Genomic DNA, 24737 nt, shown 5'->3' on the forward strand with positions numbered 1-24737 from the left:
CATTGTTGCTCAAAGTGAGTTGGGCTGCTACAAGATACCCTGTCTCAAAATTATACCAAACACACCTAAAATGAAACAGAGGAGTTTGAGTGGGCACAGATGGGAAAGCTTGGCACTTTATGGCTAAGCCACCTGCTGCCAGCACCAAAGTCCATGCACAGCCCCAATTCTGACCTGTGTCTGGGACCCCACTTAGGAGCACGCACCAAAGTAGCTCAGATCCAGGGCTTTTGGTCTAAGAGGAATTCAGGCAGTCACACTTTGGATGCCAGTTCTCCAGCTCAACTGCCTGTCAGCCCAGGATCTGGTCTTAGTCATGGCTTGGCATCCCTAAATTCCTCCCAGCTGTGCTCTGAACTCACCCTGTGCCCCGTTCTGATGAATCTGCCATTCTCCATGGGAGTAGCCTCAAGAAGTCCCTCACATCTGAAGCACCACTCTGAGTGCAGTAAATACTGCAGGGGAGGGGCGTGGCCAGCAGAGCACCCACCCCTTTCAGCTGTAGAACATTTAGCTCCAGAGTGAGCACTGCTGTGCATTGTGGAACTTAAGCAGTATCTCAGGCTTGGCCTGGGAAGAGCCGTTGACACCCACACTTTCTGGTGTGACATTGTCTCCTGAGGATAGAGTCAGGTCAGGAGCAGCAACTGATGTTCACGAGAGACAAACTTTCTTCACCACCTGCCCATGCTGGCCCTAGGATCTGGGCTTTTTGGGTGACATGAGTGCTGAGCTCCCCAGGTAGATGGGTTTTCAGGGGTAAGGTGGTTATTGTCACCAAAGGTATCCACAAGGATAAGTCATACTGTACTAATTCCCATATTAGATCCCTTCTCACGGGTCACAGAGGTCGTGCGGTGTCCTAAATGTGGACCCAGGTTCCTGCGCACTTTTGAGGAGACTGGTCAGGGCGCAGGCTTCAGGACATTTTGTTTGAATTATTTTGGGGGATTTTATTTTTACTGTTGGGGACAAAACCTAGGGCTGCCATGTGCTGGGAAAAGGCTTTGCCACAGCTGTAGATCATCCCTAATTATAAACTCCTAAATTCTCCCAATCCTGGAACTTTCTAGGTCCCTCACAGGATGCAACCTTTGGGGGATTCCTCACATAGAATCATGGGGTGGACTGCATCCCAAAGAGAGACAGTGGGAAATGTTCCCCAGTGTCTCCCTGTGCCTGTGGTGATGAGAGTGCTGACCAGTGGATGGCAGGGCCCATGTGAAACCCTTTTGGTTTCCACTTGAGTGGAATCTTCACCATGCCTTTTTTTTTTCTTGAAACACAGGTTGCCCTGGAACTTACAGTCTTCCATCACTCTGACTCAGTTTCCCATGACTGGGATCACAGGCTTAAATTACTATGCCCATCTTTCTTTTTTTGTATTTATAAATCTTCTAAAACCCAGAAGGATCTAGAATTTAAAATTTTGCGGTCCAAGGCATTTCCAACAGGGGATTCTTGGCCTAGGAGTATCCAGACCAGTTTTTATTGTGTGGGTACTTCATTCCCAGAACAGCTTATGTTTGACAAAGAGTTCCAAGGTGTGATGTCACTGGGCATCAGGCGGTGTCCCAAAAAGCAGCACTGACTCAGGTTGTAATTTAGGCTGGAGAAACTTACTAGGACCCTGGTAATCCTAGCACCCTGGGGCCTTAGATGTCCTTAGTCTGATCTAGCGATGAATCAACTGCTCTTGAGGGTGGATTGGAATTCTAGTCACTGTGAGGCAGGAGCATTAGTATCCTACAGCCACTCTGGGCTCCATAGGAAGACCCTGTTTCAATAGTAAAAGGGGTCACCTGCGAGTTCTTACTGTCTTCCCTGAGGCCTTCCTGCTGGAGTTTGAATAGCTGTCTCACCAAGTTGAAGTAGAGGGCAGAATGTTGGTGCCTTCTATAATGAGGACGAGTGACAGATAGTCTATGGAAATTCTAGAAACATCTACAGGTATGTATGTCCTGTGCATGGGAATTGCTGGCTTCCCTGTGTCCTTTGCCTTTAATTTGCAGTCCATGGGGCACATGGGAATGTCCCCAAACCAGGCTGCACACAGGGCTTGTCCCATGATTCTCACTTGCACCCAGTGCCTGCCTGATTGTCATAAGTCTGACAGAGCCACTGTATGCTCACCTGACACCTGCAGAGAGCACTATATGGGACCCTACCATCCCCACAGTGCCCATCAGTGTCTACAATGTCCCTATATGGCACTGAGATCATCTAAGCTGCTTCCAGCCTATATGCTGCATCAGAATCTGACCATTCCTAATTTCCTCCTCTCACACCCACACTAGAAGCCCTGTACCCACACTAGCCCCAGCTGGCCTGTTGCCTACTGACATCTCATGGACTCTGTCCCAATGCCCTGCCCTGCCCTCACTCAGCTGACAATGTGGACATCTCAGGACAGTCACTGGACAATGGCTGACACACTTGTCTGAAGACTGGAAATGTTTCTCGATCTTGGAGAGGAAAGAAGGACCCTCCAACTACACTGTCCTCTAAGGAAGTTTATTCAGGTGAGGGATGACAGGGACTGTTTTGTCTCATGTCACACATGTCAGTAGAAAATATCCTAGGTATTGGATGGCGCCATTAGCATTAACAGAACAAAGCCCATAGTGTTGGGAAGGATAATAAATTATGAGTCGGATTAGAAAACCCCAAGCCTCTTCCAGGTTCTAGGAGAGCAAAAAATACCACCAAACATAGCATTAATGTGGTAGGTTGGTTAAATCTAGTTACTAGATTCTAGTGTGATACCTATGACTTTTTGTGTCATGCTCAGCTTATAATGACTAGAGGACCTAAGCTTGAGAGTCACCAATGCCTCTCCCTTGCTTCTCTAGCTGCTGAGCATTGAAAAGCCCTAATGAGACAGCATCTGTTTGCAGACATACTGGATAAACTTTCTGCACTTTATCTCTCTGAGTCACCTCCACTCTCAGTAAGTCAGTTTAATTCCATAAATTGTAAATGAGTCACGTGGAAAATATACTTTCTCAATACGATCACAGATTTCCATGTAAAAGGTGAAACATGAACTATCCCACCTAAGTTCTGGGCTTGCACAGACCTGCTCTGCAAAAGAAACATGTGGTCACAGCTGCAGTCTGCATTCACTATGGATGCTCTTGAGGACCTCCCTAAACTGCATAGATTAAGATAATTATCTTGCTTTCTATCAAAAGAATTCATTATGCCAAGTTGGCCTGTAGAAGGAGGCTAGTCTCTTCTGTATTTTATCAGATGTGCATAATCTATATGATCATCGATAGTAAGTGAAAGCTCTGTTTGGAATTGAAACTGAGTGATGCTGGAGGATGATGCTGAATGCACAATGAGCAGTGGAGGCACCAGAGCCCGGTGTGGATGCCTAGCAGGCTACCACATTGAGCAGGCACCCCTCAACCACCTGTACATACAAATCTCCTGAGATCTCTCTCCTTAATGGGAGATGATGGCGTCCACCTAGTACAGCACATGCCCTGGAAGGACAAAAGCTACCTACAGGAGCTGTGGTGATGGCTCACAGGTTAGAGCATCTGCTGCTCTCTCAGAAGAACCACATGGTCCCTAACAATCATCTACAATGGGGAATGCTATTCCCTCTTTTGGATCATGAGGGAAATGCACTCAGGAGTGGCCCAGACATACATTTGAAAAAAAAAGATCCATTGAGTTACATGATAAAAATAAATATAATCAGCAACAATAAAAAACACAGCATATGAATGATCAAATGAAACAGCACCTATAAAAACCTATTTCCCAAAATGACGTTGATGGTCATTATCTTTGTGGTTTAATACTAATGCTGTATTGTAAGAAAAACTGAGGCACATGGTTCTCGATTAGGATTATTCTATATTCCTTTGTGAAAGTTGTCATTTTTTTCTGCAGCTCTACAGGTATGAGTGTGTGTTACTCAATATCTGGGCAAACAGTCAATAAGGAATGGGTGTTGTAGACTGATATAGATTAGGATGAGCAGAACACATGACAGCATGGATACAGTATGTCAGTGATTACATCATAAAGTGTGTGTCCATAAAAAAAGTCACATTATCCACACAAAAGACACTATCACCCTGTGTACAGCTTGGTGGCTTTAAATTCCCTATTTACCCATGCTGCCTGGACCATGCAAAGATCCATATCCAGCTGTCAGTTCTAAGTCTACAGGAGGGGAAAGGACCCTTGAATAAGATGGTCTTAAGAGTCAAGAGTTACAAATCAATTTTTATTCATAAGGAATACAATTTACAAAAAACAGGCATAAAATGAACAACTAAAATGGTATAAAAAATGAAAAACAGTAACAAGAATATATAACTATGAAATAACAAAAAGAAAACTTCAATGAAAATCATAACCAAAAATATTTCTTAACAGCATTTTCTTAATGAACATTTAGAAACACAGTTGTAGTGCTTTTTCTCCTCTAGGACACGAGATGTCAAGGCAGTCCCCTCAGATGTCTCTCAAATGGTGTTGTCGGTATGAGAGAGGAGAAAGACCTCAATGAGACAGGCTGGCATACGGATACATAAATTTAGGGTCTCTATACAATGAGGAAATTAACTGAGAAGAAGAATATTCTCCCCAAAAAAGTCTTTGACTGTTGAGGATTGTCGTCAGCAGGGAACTCCTGACAGAGAAACTCACTCTTCAGGGGGCTGTCTTCTTGGGATCTGTCCTATTCCATGTCTCCTGCAGTTCCTGAGACCTGGGAGGAGAAGGCAGCTATTAAGACACTGATTTGGTGGGGACACGCATACCAGCTGTCAAGTTGCTGCCTTCTGTCCCTTCAGCTGCATTGGACAGACAGCACTGATCTTTTCACTGAAATCATTGCTGATATCTCTGCAGCCTGGGGAAAGTCACCAACAACTCTCACAGTACTGTGGGAGAACAAGCTGCTCCTCAAACTTCTACCAGTGAAAACCAAGAACGGGGAAAGGAGAAGAGACCTAACTGGGTTGCAGGAAGAAAGTAGAAGGCCACATGATACTGAGATCAAAGCCAATGACCAGGACTCATTTGCCTTTGCACTTGGTTCTTATCCCTACAAGGTGCTTCCAACCATCACATGACCCCTGTATGACCTTTGTCACACGACCAAGAACTCGTTCAAAACTCTTCATAGCATCCAATCTATGACAGGGAGATGCAGTCATGTGATATGTTATTCCTCTGTCACCATTTCTGGACTGCAGTTTCAAAAAGGGCAGAGAAGTGTACTTGCCCATAATTCAGTTTCTGAAAAGTGGTTAACATCCCAGAATACTTGTGCATAGACAGAGCAATGAATAACTCTATCACATGAGGTGGGTGACTGATTGGGTGTGGGGAGATTAGAAAGATGATAGGGGAAGCAAAGATGTATCCAATAGGCAAATGGTATCAGACATTGTTAATCTGACTCAGCTGCTTGTTCCTACCACATTTTGCTGGGTCTGGAGGTTGCTGGTCTTCTCCTGTTCGTCTTCAGCATTCGGGTTCAACTCAAACAAATATCGCTCTAACTCCTTGCTCTCCTGCTTCAATGTGACCAACTTCTTCTTCATACATGCCTGGTCCATCAGGAGCCGGCTGTGCAGGTTGCTGGAAACACACTCTGCATAGTAAGATCCTGAAGCCTCTTCCTCCCATTCCAACTGCCAAATCCCACAAACTCCACCAGGTCCCAGATACCCATAAAGACTTCATAGAATACATATCCATACATGTAAGGCTGCTCCACAAACAGCAAACGGCCAATCCAGGGAAGAATAAATTGTATCTGTGACCCAAGCACCAATAAGAGTCCATGTCTCTCCAAAAGAACAAGGGATCTACAACTATCCATGAAAGCCCAATGCATCGGGGCAACATCAATTAGTAGGCAGTAAACAACCACAAGAGGACAGTAGAACCAAGGGAGGTCACGCAAACCATGTGGTCCACACATTGAGCTTTGTAAAACCTGGTATGACCCCAGAGGCCCAGGTCAGCCTAATAACCCTCTGATGCCTGAATCAGTATAGTTCTATCCAGAGCCTTCTAAAGATGCATAGACACTGTGGTGATGAGTCACAGTCTCTTATGGAACTGAAACTGAGTCCAAAAGACCCACGGCACAGTGATATTTAAACAGCAGAAGACATGGACCCAGAGCTGCAGGCTCTCCAGTCCAGAACAAAGAGAGGCAGCAATGGATATTCCACAAGTGATGGGCCCTTTTGAACAGTACTCACCGATAGAAGTTAATCTCCTTCTTGAGCTCCTGAAATTTCTCACGATGTTCAATGTTCTTTGTGTCTAAGTTGTGCAGTAATGACATGACCTCTTTCTCCTTTATCTTCAAGTTTTCATAAAATGGATTTGGCCTGAAGTAGGGGCTGGCCCCAGGAAGATAGAACCCAATGAACATCGAGGTTTAGGATTATATGATCTCAGGCTATGTCTTGTACTACCCCAGCCCTGGAAGGACACTTTCTGAATTCTACATATTTGGATCTTCTTCAGCTTCAGAAACTTGGAATTGTGTGCCCAGGACAACAGAAGCTAAGCACCCAGATAAAGGGTTCCCTGGCTCACTTTTTTCAATCAGGAGGGCTGGATCTGCATTCAAACCTGTTATGCTGTCAAGAGCCTAGGCCACAGAGCTTACCCAACCACACACACACACACACACACACACACACACACACACACACACATCCAGAAACCTCTGATTTCATTTTTCCTGTTTTGACAAGTGGAATGCTACAAGCCGAATAACTAATATTCTAGAGGCAGACAGTACACATAATTCTGGAGATGAGACCAGATATTGCCACAAACTTATAATCTGCCCAAGGCATACAAATGTATAGACAAATGTGACTACACAGGCAAAGAACTGTGCTGTTGAAAGTGGGGCTTCCAAAATAAAGCACTTACACCTCCATGAAACTATTATAAAGGTAAATCCTGAGGTCAAAAAACAGACCCCTAAATTCCAAAGGTGGAGGGATAGAGAAACATATAAAGGTTGTGCATATGCATGCAGAGCTGTGCACACACAGACACACAAGCTGGGGCACACCCACAAGAAAAGAAAAGTAAGGCCTCCAGCCCCGAAAAAAAGAACCAAAAAAAAAAAAAAAAGAAAAAGAAAAGAAAAGTAAACAGACTCAGAGAATGAGAAAGAGAGACAAATATGGAAAGAGCACAATGAGAATCAGTAGAAATGCATGCACCATTACTGTCTCAGAGTGTAAGGCACAGAGACAAGAAGGAGCAGGCCAGAGCCTCAGGCCTTCTACTTAAGCATTGATATGAACACTGTGGGACCTGTCACCTAAGGCTGCTGCCAGGAGATGATAGCGTTCAGTCACCTTCCTAGCAAGCACAAACACTCTCCACAAACTCACAGCACCCAGAACCTTGCAAAACTACCACCTGTCAAGGGCTTTCCAATTGTACACTGGGAACTCATGCTCCAGTGACTTTATCCCTGAAATCTTCACTCAGATTGCAAGTTCAGATTTTCAACAGGCAGAATCAGAGAGTCCATTTTCAATCTCACTCCTCAGTAAGGGTCAGGTTCTGAATCTCCTATCTATGGGAGATGAGGTTTAGAACAAGGTCGTTTGTTTGGAGCAATGCATACCTCTTGCTCATGGATCCACCTGTCACATAAAGGAGGCAATCTGTCAGCTCATTTCTCTCCTTGGTAGTTAGCTCCAGTTCTCTATTCAGCCTCTCCTCTTCCTCGTTGGCCTGCACCTTGTTTAGGACATTTTCAGGGGATGACGTCTGTCTGCAGGCCGCTGTAGGTAGAAGAACACAAGTGAACCTGCATGGGGTGAATGCATAGAGCATACACAGACCACAGTGAGGTCCAAACAGGAGAACATGCTTGGAAGCCAGTGTCACTGCAAGGAGTTTGGTCTGTGTAAGAGGCATCCTAAGTGGATCACAGTTCCCCCACTACTATATAGAGACCAAGAGATGTAAGCAGCCAGGTGTTCCCTATGCCCGCCCACACAGGCTTACAAGTACCAGAGAGATGCCTTCTCCACGATTATTATCAGGTACGCAGGCAACAACCTGGTTTCAGGACCCTCACCCCTCTGGTTTCAGAAGTCAGATCATCAATTCAGCATCCACAATGACTTGATTGATCAGGGATACTCAGATATCCTACACTGTTACTCTAGTCCAATAACTTTGCATTAAAAAGTCATGTAGGGGGAGGACATGGTCAACAGACTTATTAATTCCCCCTACTGAAATGACAAATGCCCCACAAGTGCCAATAGGTTACAGGCTCTTTCTCTACCTGCTCCATATAGTTTGGCTACTGTAGAAAAATATCTGCCACACAGAACCTCTAATATATGAAGGTAAGATTGGCCCCGTCAGCCAGAGGTAGTCACAGGAGTTCTAAGAATATAAGGTCATGCCAGGAGCACAGTTCTCTCCCTCTTACTACTGTCAGATAGTCACTGAATTTAAAGAAGCAATGAAAGTGAAGTACATTGATGCCCTGTTTAATTCAGAAAAGTTATACCCTCCATGACTACTTATGGTGTTATTATATCAATTTAACATACCGAATGCACTGTAAAAGTAAAGACTAGAAGTTCACCCAATAATAGCATAGGCATTGCCATATCCTCCATGTGGTTATGGAGAAACTAATAATGTGACAACCTTGACTTTCAGGAATTGTGATAATCATGGAATTCAATATCTGTGGAGATGTTCCAGTGGTTGTGGCCCATTGCTATAAAGGCCAGCTGAAGGCCCCCACACTCACCCCTGAGAGGAAGCTCAACATACACTCCCCAGAACTTACTCCACATTCCCCATGTCCTGTGTCCATCATTACCTTTAGGTTTCGTTTGCTTCACTCTAGACTCTTCTCTATCAACATCAACTCTCCCAAAGCGCCTGAGAAGACGGGCAAACATGCCTGTGGATATATCCTTTGGACACTAAGTGAAAAAGTAGGGAATTGGTTGTCACAACGATACTGGTGACATCACAGGGATTCCAAGGTCTCTCTAGGAGACAATAGAATGTCCACGAAGGGACGGCTGATGTCACGGAGAACAGACTTTGCCTCCCTGCTAATGTTCTCCCTGTACTGAGCAAAAGCTGATGGACCCTTTTCAGGGGACTTCCCTGTGGCATAGCCACTGAGCACCACATGCTTCCAAAGCCAAATTTGACTCTAGGCTTGATTGGAAAAACCTAAGTCATTGCTATGTATCTAAATGAGTGCTTCCTCCCCAATCCCTGCACAGAAATGTTTCATCCTACCTCAAATTCTCCTCAGTCAGCAATATTACCCATTAAAGATTACTGAGAAATCACACCAGTTACTATAAGTAGCCAAAGAGGTCTCCTGTCTCATCATGTGCAGGTGCATGAAATCACACCCAGAAATAGCCTGTAGGGTAGGTTGCGATGTGGCTGTGTGTTATAGGTACAACCTGAAGCTTTGTGCTTAACATTTAACAGTTGCCACCGGATTCCTTAGGAGAAAGAATTGCATTCATTATGGACCTGGCAACAATGTGGTGATCTGTTAGCAGAGGAAACTGAAATATTGGATCCACCAGTGAATGCACCCTCAGGCTAAGTGTGGGGCTCTCCTCTCTGCACCTAAGTTAAAAAAGCAGGATTGCTTACAGGCCTCTCTAAGCTATAACGTCTGATTTCATCTGAAAAATAAAATAGTCAGCAATGTGTGTGTGGGGGGGGGGGTACAGCCAAAGGAGTTGGACAAGCCTAGAGACATAACTCAGTGGACAGAGTAAGAAACAAGCATCTTCACTCCTGTTTTATGGATCACCCCACAAAACACAAACGCATCTATCCTACTAAAAAAAAAAACAAGTTATTTTATTGAATGCATACACTAATACTGTTTACAGTATTGGTAGCAAAGCTCAGATTTTGGGGGCAGATCCATGACTTGAACTATCTTCCTGACAACATATAAAACAATAAATAAATAAATAAATAAATAAATAAGAAAAAACAGAAAAATAAAAAAACACAAAAAGCACAAGCCTTTCATGTGAAGTTACAGAAGAGTGATCCAGTGGTCACTTCTGACCAGGCCATTTTAGCTATGACAGTGCATAGTGAACCTTAATTTGATGGGTCCTATATAAAGCTTTGTGCAATATTGTCATTTTAACCAACCTCATCTAGAACATACATAACAACACAGGATATGATCACAATGTCCTTGCTGTGTATCAAGTTATTTTTCTATGTCCTTGATTGTCAGGCATAGAACAGCAACAATCTGAGATGGCTGGTAGACTTGGAAGAAAGTGGATATGAAAGATCCCCGTTTGATATCAGTACAGCCATTTCTTACGAATGAGAATCTTTTAAGCTGGCCCTCGCTTAGCCCCTACACGTTAGACAATAGACCAGAAAGTACAGAAAGCACATTCCCACCCACTCTCTAGGAAGCTGCCGGACCATAAGAACAGAGGGTACAGAACATATTTACTGCAGGGCAATTAGAAGACAGGAAACATCTCTGGGAAGCTGACTGACCACTATAGAAGTGAGATATCCTTGGTACTGAATGCAGCTGTGCTATAGGCTGACATAGCTATAGCCTTGTCCTGGGAACTCCAGAAGAGTAACACCTGCCAAGACAGATATCCTTGGTCCTTGTCCTGGGAACCCCAGGATAAGAAAACATATATCAAGTCAGACGTCCTTCATACTGAAATAGCTGCATTGATGTGGTTACGGCCTTATCCCAGGAATTCCAGGACGAGAAACATCTGCCTAGTTATCCTTGGCACGAAATAGCTGAGCTAATGAAACTGTGTAATCTTAACTGACTATTTAAGCTGTATATTTCTGTTGTTTGAGGCTCCTCACATCCCTCCTGCGTGTGGACCATGTCGAGCCCCAGTGCATTGGTATCCCAAAGTAAACCTCTTGTTTTTACATCAAGACTGAGTCCTGTGTGTTCATAGGGTGGTGATTGTCCTCAGGACTGGAGCGAGAGTCTCCTCTGTCTGAGGGTCTTTCAGATAAAGCTATAGTTGTGGGTTACACACCTCAATTCTCATTGGCTAATGCTGTCCTCACAGTCCTTGGAGGCCCCTTTGTAAGACTACCTGTTGGAAAGTGGAAGCAGCTTTATTTGAGCTCAAAGTGAACCTGACGAGCAACTTAGAGAACAAGATGGGGTAATTGAGAACCTGTCTAAAACCAGCACTGAAACCCACCCTCCATTCAAAGCATCATCTACCAATTCTTGAATTTTTACCATTCTCTGCCAACCAGTCTTTCATTCAGGAAAGGTAGAAAAGAACTGGAAATGATCTTTGTATTCTAAGGACCTCGATCCGTCTTTCCTTAGGTCCACGTTAAGAACAAATGAAATGGGTATCACCATCTGAATAACTTAATATTACCCACTCAGCATTTCTAGCCTAATACTGTGCCTATGGCAATCTCAAGCTTCCCTGAGTGTTGCTGCCCCAGCAAGAAGAATGAAGTTCTATGGTCAATCCCCAGTGAACCTTTCAAGGGGTTAGAAGAAAGCCATCAGAGATACTGCACTTCTTTGTCCTTCGATTAAATCAAGATGATACAACGTGAATCTAGTGTGCTATTCCACCACACATCTTCCTCACAACCCCACCTATCTGAGTTCATTGCTTGGCAGAATTCATGCCCCACCATCCGAGATATTTCTTGATTCATTGCTGCCAAGGGCCAGGTTTCCTGAGTTTTGTTTTTTATAGAATTGGGTGTAGTCAATCATAGTTGCCCTCTGTAAGAAATGACAAATATCTATAATAACTGAATATTCTGAAGGTTTTTATACTGGTTTTATTATACATATAACTGTGAAACGGAAAACATACATATTTCATCAATGAAATGAGTAAGATTGATTTAATGAACAGAAAAATGGATGGTACTTCAAAACTTCCATGATTACATATTATCTATTTAATTCCCTCCACAATAGCAAGAAGCGGACATTATTATTTACTTAAACCGAGAAAATATTAATTGTTTGGCCTGCTTTTCTGAGCTTCCTTAAGGTATGGTTAATTGACAGAGCTGTGGTTTAAAATTAGGGTCCATATTCTTCTGTTTTAAATGTGTGCCTTTTCTTTCTATTTTTTTCTCCATCTTTATTAAATTGGGTATATCTTATTTACATTTCAATTGTTATTACCTTTCTGGGTTTCCAGGCAAACATCCCCCTAGCCCCTCCCCCTCCCCTTCTCTATGGGTGTTCCCCTCCCCATCCTCCCACCATTACCCCCCTCACCCCAACAAGCCCCTTCACTGGGGTTCAGTCTTGGCAGGACCAAGGGCTTCCCTTTTATTTCTAGTGGGTGCTGCTCTCCCTGCTCCATGGGAAGTGGATGGGGGGAAGGCCCGGGCCTGGGGTGAGTTGGAACTGGGGTAGAAAGGCATACGGCCTCCTAGGTGAGAATGCCAAACCACCACTGCTGCTGCAGCCACCATGGAGAAGCCCTTGTTCCTGCTGCAGGGAGGAGAGTCTGGTGGCCACAAGATGTCTGAAGGGGAGCTGAGAGTGGACAGCTTCATCACCCGCCTGCTGGAGGTATGAGGATATCGTCCGGGAAAAATTGTGCAGATGACTGAAGCAGAAGTCCGAGGGCTGTGTATCACGTCTCGTGAAATCTTTCTTAGCCAGCCAACAGCTGTGAACACAGGTTTCTTTTGGAGAGCAGGCCTGTGCAGGCCCAGAACCTAGGTGGGACAGTTCAAGCTACCCTTTTCCCATGGCCAATCTCAGATCATATTCAGAAAGTATTTCTTGGGCTAAAGAGATGGCTTAGTGGTTAAGAGCACTGACAGCTCTTCCAGAGGTCCTGAGTTCAAATCCCAGCAACCACATGGTGGCTCACAACCATCTGTAATGAGATATGATGCCCTCTTCTGGTGTGTCTGAAGACAGTCACGGTGTACTTGTATATGATAAATAAATAAATAAATCTTTAAAAAAAAGAGTATTTCTTCGAGGTGATGGATTTTCAATTTATGGAATTGAACTAACTTACTGATGGTGGAAGTGACACAGAGAGTTAAAGTACAGAAGGAATAATCCAGAATGTCCACCAAAAGTTGCTGTCACACCAGGGCTTTTAAAAGCTCAGCTGCTAGAGAAGCAATGTAGTCTTTGGTTATTCTCAAGCTTAGGTCTTCTAGTCATTATAAGCTGACCATGACACAAAAAGAGTCATCTATATCAAAATAGAGAAGAGTAACTAGATTCACACCACACTATCACATTACTACTGTATTTGAGGTTCTCAGTTAATATCTAAGAACCTGGAAGAGGCCTGGGTCTTGCTACACAAACTCATGATTTATGTCCCCATTGTCAGCTGAGATTCTTCATGCAGCCTGGGGTCAAGGAGGTCATCCCACAAAGCACAAAACACCCATCTCAGATAAACATGTATGGTTTATTGAATCCAAAACATCCATGAATTTCAGGACACAATTAAATGTTGAAACCTAAGGATAATAGATAGAGAAGAGAATTAAGATTTCTAGTTCATAGATCCAGTAAACACCTTCAACAAATCATAGCAGCAAACTTTCATAAGGTAAAGAAAGAAAAGGCAATAAAGGTACAACAAGCCTACAGAACATCAAACTACTTGTACCAGAAAAATTCCTCCATTCACATAATAATTAAAATGCTAAATGCACAGATCAAGAAAGAACATTAAAAGGGGTAAGGTATAAATATCTAGTAACAAATAAATTGAGACGTATCTGAATTACACCAGACTTCTCAACAGAGATTCTAAAAGTCAGAAAATCTTGGGCAGATGTAATACAGACACAGGCTCCTATATCCAGCATAATCATCAATCACCATAAAAGGAGGAACCAGGATATTTCATGACAAAACCAAATTTAAAGAATTCTTTTCTGTAAGAAAGCACAACAGAGGCTAATAGGAGGAAAACTCCAAGACAATGAACTAAACTATACCCAAGAAAAACCAAGAAATTAATCTTCTCTCAATAATTTAAAAAAAGAGAAGCACACAAACATAATTTCACCTATAACCAGAAAAAGAAGAGAATGCAGCAATCATTGGCTTTAATATCTGAACAGATCTTCTTTCCCTAATCCCCAAGCTCCCAGGGGCCAAACTGCCAGCCAAACTGTATGCAAGGATGCTCTATGGTTCAAGGTGAGGCCTGTAGCCCCACCAAAGGCAGATCCTAGAGGTGTGAGGTGGGGATGGATATGTGTGGGTGCAGGAGCACTGTCACATAGGCAAAGCTGAGCAGAAATGTAATGTAAGGTTTGATGAGGGGAGTCTGGAAAGCAGGACAACAGTTGAAATGTAAATAAATAAAATAACCGATTAATAAAAAATAGCCAAAAATAAAATAACAAGTAAAAAGGTAAATGAAAATTAAACCAAACCAACCAAACAAACAAACAAAAATCCCTGTAGTGGATTGGCCTAATTCTGCTTGTATTTTAATGCTAATTTGTGGAACTCAGGACTGGTTAACCCCAAATAACTGACCCTGTTCCCAGTTAACTGTGATTATAAAGAAGCCAACAGCCAACAGCTGCACAGCAGAGAGATGGGGGAGGTGAGTTTGAGGGCTTTGCTAGAGAGGATCATGAGGAGGGAAGAAGGAAGAAGAAGCTGCCATAGAATAAAGGAAGAACATGTGTGATGGAGAGGAGAGAGGAAGAGGACAGCAGCCATGGTTAAGGGAGAGGAGAGCCTGGTCCTGAGGGCTGTCCAAGTGGAACAAAAACAGTCAAGATGCTACACAGCCTGTAAGAGTTGAGCGTTATTGTTTGGAAAGTAGATCTGATACCATGGAGGGCAGGCAGCTGCCCAGCTACTGTGCTGACGAATCCATACTAAAAATAAATTTAACAAAATATGAGTAACCAGTAAGACAGCTCTGTAGAGGATCCGAAAAGGAATACTTTAGTTTGAAGGGAAGGACAAAATACCAGAGAACACAGGGGATAAATTAATAAAACTAGGTAAGTTAATCAAAGAAGACTGGGAAAACCACAAAAATTAACAAAATGACAAAATTTAATACATAGGTTTAAATAATAATTACATATCACAAAACTCAATATCTAGGGTGGTGGGGCATGAATTCTGCCATGGTCTGAACTCAGAAAGGTGGGGTTGGGAGAAACATGTCTGGTTAAATAGTCCACCCACATTGTGTCAATGTGATTTAATCTAAGGACAAAGAAGTGGAGCATCTCTCATGGCTTTCTTCTAACCCCTTGAAAGGATCACTGGGGTGTGGCCTCAGTATTTCATACTTCTTGCTAGTTCAGCGAAACTCAAGGAAGCTTGAGATTGTCACAGCACAGTATTAGGCTAGATATACTGAGTAGATGATACTAAGTTGTTCAGATGGTGATATCCATTTGCATGTGTTCTTAATGTGGACCTAAGGAAAGAGAGATCAAGGTCCTTAGAATAGAAGGAACATTCCCAGTCCTTTTCTACCATTCCAGACTGAAAGGCTGGTAGGGAGAAAGTGGTAAATAATAAAGAATTAATAGATGATGCTTTGAATGAAGGGTTGGTTTTTGTGCTGGTTTTAGACAGGGTTTCAAGTATCCCATGTTGCCCTCTTCCTGGCTGGCCCGGTTCACTTTGAACTCAGATAAACCTGCTTCCACTTTCCAATAGATAGTCTTACAAGAGGGGCCTCCGAGGTCTCTGAGGACAGCATTAGCCTTTGACAGTTGAGGTGTGTAACCCACAACTATAGTTTTAGCCACTTTGTTCCATGTCTACCAGCTATTTCAGATTGTTGCTGTTCTATGCCTGACAATCAAGGACACATAAAAATAACCTGATAGAGAGCAAGGACATGGTGATCACATCCTTGCCTCTGCTGTATGTTCTGGATGAGGTTTGTTAAAATTCCAATATTGCAAAAAGCTTTATATAGGGCCCATCACATTAAGGGTCACTATGCACTGTTTCATCTAAAATGGTCTAATCAGAACTGACCGCCAGACAACACTTCCTGCGAAGTTCCTATGAGAAGCTTAAGTTTTTTGTGTTTTTTCTTCTTCCTTCCTTCCTTCCTTCCTTCCTTCCTTTCTTTCTTTCTTTCTTTCTTTCTTTCTTTCTTTCTTTCGCTTCATAGGTTTAGAAGAATGTATTTTGGGCCACGGATCTGCCACTAGTATCTTAGCTATCGATGTGATCAATCAGTGTTAGTGTGTGCATTCAATAAAATGTCCATTTTTGACTAAGGTAGATGCTTCTGTGTTTTGTGCGGTGACCCATTGTCAATGTGTAGTGAGTTGGGGCCCTGGGTATGGTCGCATACCCCCAGGACACAGGGGGTGCAGAGCAAAGGCATAAGAAACTGCACGCAGTTGTAAGCTTTATTAATCCTTATTAAGCTAAGAATATGCATTACTACAATTTTCATTGTGTCAAGATACCATAAGATCATTATTCCCAGGATACCCGGAACAATGAGGGAAGATTAAACAAAGAAAGACGAATAAACGAAAGCTTCTTCTAAAAATATTCATATAACAAATAACCCCTCTTATTATAATCAAAATATACTCACCATTACCAAGAGAGCGTTAGAACCACTTCCACAAAACGGGACACAGCAGAACATAATTTAAGGCCAAGTGGGAAAAACATTTTCTTCTCCAGGGCGGCATTCCAGCCCCTACTTGAATCTGTCACCAGGCCTTTCTTGACCCTGCCTGGGAGCTGCATCTCTATGTCTTAACAATTCCTTCTTTTTTCTTTTGTTTTAAAGTAACACTTTACATAACATAGCTAAAGGTCCTTGTAGGGGTTTAGTCATGTAAAAATAAAGCAACATAATACATAATGTACATAAGATTATGGCAAAACTAGCTCCTCCCATGCTATGGAAAATCCTTTGAAGCCAAGCCTTGGGATCTAATCCTGTCAATTGATCAGCCAATAATTTCGCTATTCCATATCTTCTAGCTGTTTACCAAAAGACATTCGAACATCATATTTCAAGGCATTAATTACTTTTGAAGCACTTTCATTACCCTCTAAATAGGCTTGAATTAACTTCCAATCATGTTCTGTGTCATTATCCATATATTTACTAACAGAAAAGTAGTAGGATTTCATCATGATAAGCAATATAAGCCCGATAACTGGCATTGTCCGCAGCAGAAGAAACCATGAGTAAAACACACATTGCTAAGAATAAGTGCTCAGCCGTAAAGGACTTTCCTGAAGGAGACAAAATTATTCCTTTCAGTGTTTAATCGCTTCACCTGACCCCACATAGGTAATAGGGTTGTCACTACACGGATCCTTATCCATTGTTGTTTGTGGACACTAAGAGAAGCCAGGGCCTCAGTAATGGAGGACACCTCCTCATCTCCTGAGAACATCCATCAGGAGAAAATGTAGCTGGTTTAACTGGATTCCTTTGAGGGTAGGGAGCAGTTCTTATTATTCTGTGCTTGGATCCATCTCCCGGGTAACCAGAATAGTCTCCCATCCTGTAATGAGACAAAACCCTCTCCCCTATATACAATGATGTCCTTTCCTGCCATTCAGCATCCCAGGCAATTTTTATCCATACTGTCTTTTCCATGCCTTCTTGGGGGAAGTTCAACAAAGTGTCTATTGGCTCTTGATATAACTTCACCTTGTGGTAAATTAAGAAAATTAATAACGTATAATGCTTGTGCCAATATAGCCCTGGGACTGGTCTGCAAACTCCATTCAGGTTGCATAAGGCCATCTCTTTTCCCCCTTTTTAATTTTATAATTTGTCATTTCAGGGTATGGTGAATTCTTTCAACAAAAGCTTGTCCTTGTGTATTGTGTTCTGTACCAGTAATATGTACAATATGATATCGTTGACAAAATTGTTTATATTGATAAGAAATATATGTTGTCCATTATCAATTTTAATTTTAGAAGGCAGTCCCATAACAGCAAAAGTTTCCAATAGATGCTGTATAACATGAGCAGTGCGTACTCCTGGCAATGGTGTAGCCCACACAAATTTTGAAAAATTATCTATGCTTACATCTATATGTGAAAGGCGACCAAACTCAGAAATATGGGTTATATCGATCTGACACGATGTATTAAGTTGCATCCTACTGGGATTAATTTGAGATGGAATACATTTTATACGTGAAGACTGACACATAGGCAATTAGCAATAATTTGTTTGGCTTGAGAATAGGGAAGCTTATATTTAATATGTAAATATCCTGTATTGGCATGATTATGACTGTGTTCTTCTGGGGTAGCAAATGCCACTAATTGATCTACCATATGATTGCCAAGTGTTAAAGATTCTGGAAATTTTGAATGTGATCTAGTATGTGTAATGAATATTCTAGAGTTTCATAATAACAATAGTCCTTTAATATGTGAGAATAACATTTAATATAGGCTTAGATGTAGAAACAACAGCAGTCGCAATATTCTGTACTACTCCTACAACATAAGCGGACTCAGCTATAATATTTTTACATCATGAGTAAAATCCTGGAATACATTAATTACCGCTAATAATTCATTTTGTTGTACTGACCCAAAAGAAGATTCTTGTCCCCAAAATTAATCTTTGGTCCAATAAGCCATCTTGGTCTTAGAGCCATCTGTAAACACAGTAAGGGCTGATGGTAATGGATCAACAGAAATTAGTGTATTTATCAAATTTTTTTTGTTTTTTAAAGCAATCCCACAATTTACTATGGAGAGGATGAAATTCAACATTTCCAGTGTAAGAAATCATGGCTAATTGAAAAACCTCAGACATCTGCATTAAATATTCCCCTTTATCTTTGCTTAATGGGAAAACAATAGCAGCACAATCATATCCCCACAGAGTAACAGGTCTTTGTATGCCTTGCTGAATAATTAAAGAAATTTGTTCCTCATTAATTGTTAATGTTTGGTTAAAGTTTTATTTAATATAAACCCATTCTAAAGGCAACTCATCCTGAGCGAAAGTGCCTGTAGGATATTCAAGAGTATTTAAACATATAATTTAATAACTCTATCTGGATCAATACGTGCCAAATATGCATCTTTCCATTTTCAGAAAAGATACCCTTGCATGCCTTCATATAAGCATTAATATCCCCAGCCTCCTTTATAGGTAATAATGCTCTCCTGTACTCTTAATTAGCATTTTCAAAAGCAAGCATTTGCAGCAGTTGTCCTCCAGCTACCTCTCCTACCATTGTTCTTTCCAATGTTAATTTTAATATACATAAAAACTTAATATATGGTTCATAGAAAGCTACTACCTTTTTCAACCAACCAGTATCATCCTTTATAATAAGTCGGTTGGGCCACACCTTGAATCGATGCTGGCCTAATTATAGGAAAAGAAAAAGCAGGTGAATTCGTCATTATCATCTTGTGAATCTAATGGTCAACATGCCATCCTCGGGAAAAGACTTAGAAAAACCTGCTTCAGGCAGTGGTGCAGAGGGAAAAATTTTTACTTTCGTTTTGTCTTAATGAAGCTCTAGCTTCTTGTTCTGTATTCGTTATTACCCTGTCTGCATTCATGGCCTTGAACACAGTAAAAATTACAGCCCAAAGAGACCAGAAATTGGAATCTTTTTGCCCTGCCTGACAGCCTTTTTCTCCTTAACTTTCACTTTGACCCAGATATCAGAATCCCTGGAACCCTCGTAAGGGAACCATGGAGTGTACTCTTGCTGTCTCTAAACACTTTTCTAAACCAGACTGATAGACATGAATTCCCTGCACTCTTAAAGATGCTTAAGCATAGCGAGATGAAGAGAAGATTTATCTTGTCCCATTTCCTTGTAATAAATTGTACTTACCTTATCTGACTGTCCAGACTTACCTTCAGGGACCCTGTTCCAGTGCCATAGGTCGACATCTAGGGTGTTGGGAGCCCTGCGTCCGGTCGCATTCCTTTCTGTGTTTCCCGATGCTCAGTGGCCATGCCACTCCAGCATGCTTTGAAATGAACCAGTCCGCCGACACCACCACCACCACCACCACCACCACCACCACCAATTTGGTTTTGTAAATAAAGTTTTATTGACATCGCCATACTCAGCATTTACATCCTGTTCAGTGCTGCTTCTGGCTGCAGCTGCAGGGCTTAGGAGCCACAGAGCCCTTTAGGCTCCCAGAGCTGAGAGCATTGACCTTTGCCTTGTTTGTGAAAGAGGTGACTGACCCCTGTGCTCAAGGTGGCCTTTCCGTGCCCTTTAACCCATAGCATAGGTCTCTGTGCCATCCTCTCCCTTTGCTATGGTGTGCACTTCCTGGTACATTTCCGTTAGCTCTTGAAATTTCCAGAGCATTGGGTCTTGCAAATTGAATTTGCATGGCAACAGGAATAGACCTGATGGCAGGGTGTAGGACACTCCCTATGGGGACCCTGCCCAGGGGCATAAGCTTACTTTTCCAGTCAACTCCCTGAACAGTGAGCCTTTGTGGGACAAGGTACTTCACGACATGACTTGACCTCTCTGCAGTGCACCCAATCCCTGCTTGGCTCAGATGTCCCCCAGAGAGGTTGTGTGAGTGTCCCCAGTAGAGGCAGCACTCTGTGTGGTGGCATTGACATGGCACCCAGGAAAGTCAAAACCAGAGGGACATGTCGGGCAGTTGGAAGCAGATGTCTGCGTCCATGGAGAGAAGGATGGGCTAGACACTCCTACAGGGGGTGAGCTGAGAAGCACTTCCTTGGCTTTTTCACAGCCGTGTAGGCTGCATGCCATGCTGTGTACCCATGCTGTGCTGAAACCCCAGACTTTGAGTCTCCCACAGCTGCTGTGTCCTGGGGCCAGGGTAGGATTAAGCAGACTTCAGCAGGAGAAAGGTGAAAACCCTGGTTGCGGGGTTGGGATGGCACAGTCATAAAACTCCTGCACATGAGGCCCCTGACTTAGAGCCGTATAGCAGCTGTGACAAGCCAGCTCTGGTGACACTCATCTGCAATGCCAGGCCATGGTGGGTAGAGGCAGTAGGATCAGTTGTTTAATTATCCTTGGCTACACGGCAAGTTCGAGGCCAGCCTGGGCAACTTTGTCTATGAAAATAAGACAAAACTAGGTCTTGACTCTGAGCATCACTGCCTGTACCTGGCACGGTTGCCCCACCCCAGGTAAGAAACCCCTCTGTCCAGAGGCCATAACTGCAGGAGACCCCTGGCCAAGTGTCTATACCGCGCCTTGTTTGACTGGACTGTGCTGAGGACCAACCACACTCTCAACAGGAAGGACATGGGAGAGGCTGTTTCTGTGAGGTCCCAGGCCCTGAGACGGCCAAGAATAAACCCTGTCCTTGGGAAAGCCATGGAGACTAGGAACCCACGGGATCTCTGCAAACACCAGGGCTGGCAGGGGACTCTCATCCTCTACAGCAGCTGCTCTCAATCTGTGGGTTCTACATCAGAGCTCCTGCACACCAGACATTTACATTACAGTTCCTCACAGTAACAAAGTGACACTTATGAAGTAGCTCTCCAATAAGTTTATGTTGGGATGACAACGACATGAGGAACTGAAATAAAGAGACACAGGATTAGGAACGGTAAGAACCGCCATTCTATAGGAACCCAGGCATCTGCACTCGGTGTCTGGAAGTGTGATAGGCGAGGCTTCACCCTCAGCGATGCCAGCATGTGGGCACCAAGCCCAGGTTCCACCCCAATGCTTCCTGGATATGTGCATGCCTGGTTCCATCAAGAAGTAATAAAGGAACCCTTGGTAAAAAAACACTGGGTACCAAACTGGTCAGGAAAACACACCCCCTCTGCTGCAACTCCTCTCAGGACGGCTAGTCTTCCCAGGAGGCCCCGGCTATAACCACACCTTGTCTCCCAGTGCTTGCCCATTGGTGTCTTGGCCATTTTCAGATTTGAGGACTTTGAACAGAATAGCTTCCAGCAGATTTGCATCAATGAATCCAACAAGTAGTTGCAGTCCTACTTCACCCAGCACATCTTCAAGCTGGAGCAGGTGAGAGTGGACACCTATTCCCCAGCCCAGCCCAGCCATCACCCTGAATGTCAGCTGTGTCCCTCAGTATCAGCAGGATGGGGCCTGGGCACCATAGGTTCCCCAGGACCTAAAGCTATGTCCTTGAACTCAGTGCCATGCTCAGCCCTTCCAGCCTCTTTCAACCCTTCTGGAAGCTCAACTGCTCCTGCAGCAAGGCAGCAGTGTGCACATTCTGTTATGTCATTTGTGTGTGTCTACAGGAGGTCAGAGCCTGTCCCCTCTGGTCCTTTCTTTTGCTGTATTTGCCTTTCTGAGGAGGCAGCACCCACAGGTATGGGAGGCAGCCACATGCATATTCTGCAGCCATGTCTGATTCCTCTGAGGCTCAGTCACACTTACACACCTACCCTCCAACCTCCCCCCTCCATGTCACCCCTGGGGCTCTGTAAACCTTCCTGCTTTCTGTCTTTATATAACTGGTGACACTGCAGCCCTCAGTGGTGTCATACAGTGTTAGTTTGTCTTTGCACTGCCTGGAGGTCTGACTTAGGAGAATGGCTACCATTCTCATTCCTGTTCAAGGATCAGAATCTGAATCCTATGTAAGGCTGAATAATATTCCAGCACATGGCTGGGCCATGTTGAATTCACACAGTCACCTATGGATTTTATGTTTTGGCTTGTAAACACACACATATAAGACTCAAGTGACACCCAAGTAGAGAATTGCTGGAGTCCTCCATGGCTTTCTGAACTGTCTGAGAGACCATCCTGTCCACAGTGTATAGGGCACCATCTACTCATAGCTCACACAGCATGAGAAGATTAGTGAGGGTTAACCTGGCTTCTCCCTCTCCTACTTTCTGCCACACTAGCCCTAGCATCTTTCTGTATTGCAGTGAATGTTTAGAACCCAGGAGGATGGCAGCTTCCTTGCTCAAATATAGCAAGTTCCTCCTTGCCTGCTTTGAGACTGAGTCTCATGCAGCCCAGGCTGGCTTTGATCTCACCATTAGTTAAGATGGCCATGAACTCCTGGTTCTCATGCCTCAGACGTCTCTGAGTGCTGGGTGACAGGTATGCACCACTCTTAAGTCCTGCCACTGGGACAAGAGTGAGCAGAGCCAGCTCTGAAGCACACACTTTGCTGGTGTCAGGGATGACTGACTTATGATCCTGTCTTCCTTGCCCATGGCCCTTCTCCTTGGTGCATGCCATCCTTCCTCCCTGTGACTCATGGGGGACACCAAGCCTGAGGATGTCAGGAAGAAGTTTACTTACTTCACTGGGTTGGAGGCTGTTAGGTTCCTGCGTCAGTAGGTGCGATTCAAGCTAGAAGGTTTGTGGCATGAGAAACTGGAACAGAACTGGAATGGCAGGAACAATCGTCGCCTGGCTCTGAGAAGACCAGGTGGGCAGAAACTCATCGTTGGGCAGGTAGTGAGCTCAAGACCAGGCTGGGCATTGCTCAGCGCACGTGAACAGGTGTGCTTACATGGACATGTGTTTCCCCCACATGGTCACCACTTATCCAGGCACGGTGAATACTCCAAGGAGCTTTTTATGTTTTAACATTGTGTGTGTTTGGGTGTCCATACATACACATACACACATACATTCGTACATAAACACGAATACACATACCTGAAAACACATGCATACACATGACTATACACATTCATGCTCATGCACAGATATATACACACCTACATGCATACACACATACATACACACACATACACACATACACACATACATGCATACACACATACACATATACATACACACATACACACACATACAATACATATACACACATACAAATACACCTATACACACATATAGACAGACATATACACATATATACATATACACGTATACACATACATGCATACACACATTCATATCCACACGTACATACAGACATATACATATATGCTCACATACATGTAAGCACATGAGTGGAAGCCAGAGGACAGCTTGTCCCTTGTTTCTCTCCTTTTTACCACGTGGGTCCTGGGGATTGAGTCAAGCTCATCAGACTTGACAGCAAGCCCCTTTAACTGTAGAGCCCTCTCATTGGCTGCCAGTTGCCTCTTTCCACAAATTCTATCCATGGTGGAATGTTTACAGTTGTTATTCTCATGATTCCTTCAGCAATAGCGCAGACATCATTTACACTGCATTAGGAGTTATAATTCATGTAGATGTCAGGAGAGCTGGAGGCGTGCATGAAGAAGAGAGCCCACTTTCAATGTCATTATGTGGTATTGCCTTAGGCCCTTTTATACACTCCCCTGGCTTTGTCTGAGTATATGTTTGAGGTCTCTCTATGACTGTGCAAAGAAGTAAGAGATAGGGCTGGGCCACAAAATAGGAAAGTACTTGTTCATCCAAAAACAAAAACAAAAAACAAACAAACAAACAAAAATAGCTCTAGGGTTAAATATTGGTGCTAGTACTGAACTACACAGCCAGAAGGTATTTTTCTAAGTAAATAACACAATATTGGGGATGACAATATGATCCAATATCCTACAACATAAGTTTGCAATGCTACCTACATTTTATAAATCAAGTCTGACCACCGTTTTGGTTGTTTCCAATCATGTCTGAGTGCATCATCACGGGAATCCCAAGGAAAATCAGAAATGGGTTCTTGAAGCTGTTGCACAGAGCCAGTATATACCTAAATACCACAGAGGAAACCTTGATTCTTATCACAAGGG

At 43.3% G+C, this 24737-nt stretch overlaps 2 protein-coding genes across 3 annotated transcripts in view; one reads left to right on the top strand and one right to left on the bottom strand.

The window, feature by feature from the left end:
- Positions 1 to 24737, top strand: part of LOC147998880 (disks large homolog 5-like) — a 115540-nt gene that overhangs the window by 17921 nt on the left and 72882 nt on the right. The window lies entirely within an intron of this gene.
- On the bottom strand, positions 4227 to 20030 carry LOC147998881 (disks large homolog 5-like). Of its 2 annotated transcripts, XM_087595957.1 has the most exons (7): positions 19896 to 20030; positions 19324 to 19391; positions 18603 to 18669; positions 7643 to 7802; positions 6243 to 6386; positions 5448 to 5610; positions 4227 to 4732 (listed from the first exon to the last, which is right to left on the bottom strand). In XM_087595957.1, the coding sequence occupies exons 3-7, from the start codon at positions 18667 to 18669 to the stop codon at positions 4703 to 4705; spliced, it is 564 nt and encodes a 187-aa protein (XP_087452083.1). In that variant the 5' UTR covers positions 19324 to 19391; positions 19896 to 20030; the 3' UTR covers positions 4227 to 4702. The 2 variants fall into 2 exon arrangements, with proteins under 2 accessions (XP_087452083.1, XP_087452084.1); XM_087595958.1 differs by lacking the exons at positions 18603 to 18669; positions 19324 to 19391 and having other exon boundaries at positions 4236 to 4732; positions 19896 to 20023.

This window comes from Rattus norvegicus, chromosome 19 (genome assembly GCF_021556685.1).
Source record: "Rattus norvegicus strain SHRSP/BbbUtx chromosome 19, alternate assembly SHRSP_T2T, whole genome shotgun sequence".
Taxonomy (NCBI): domain Eukaryota; kingdom Metazoa; phylum Chordata; class Mammalia; order Rodentia; family Muridae; genus Rattus; species Rattus norvegicus.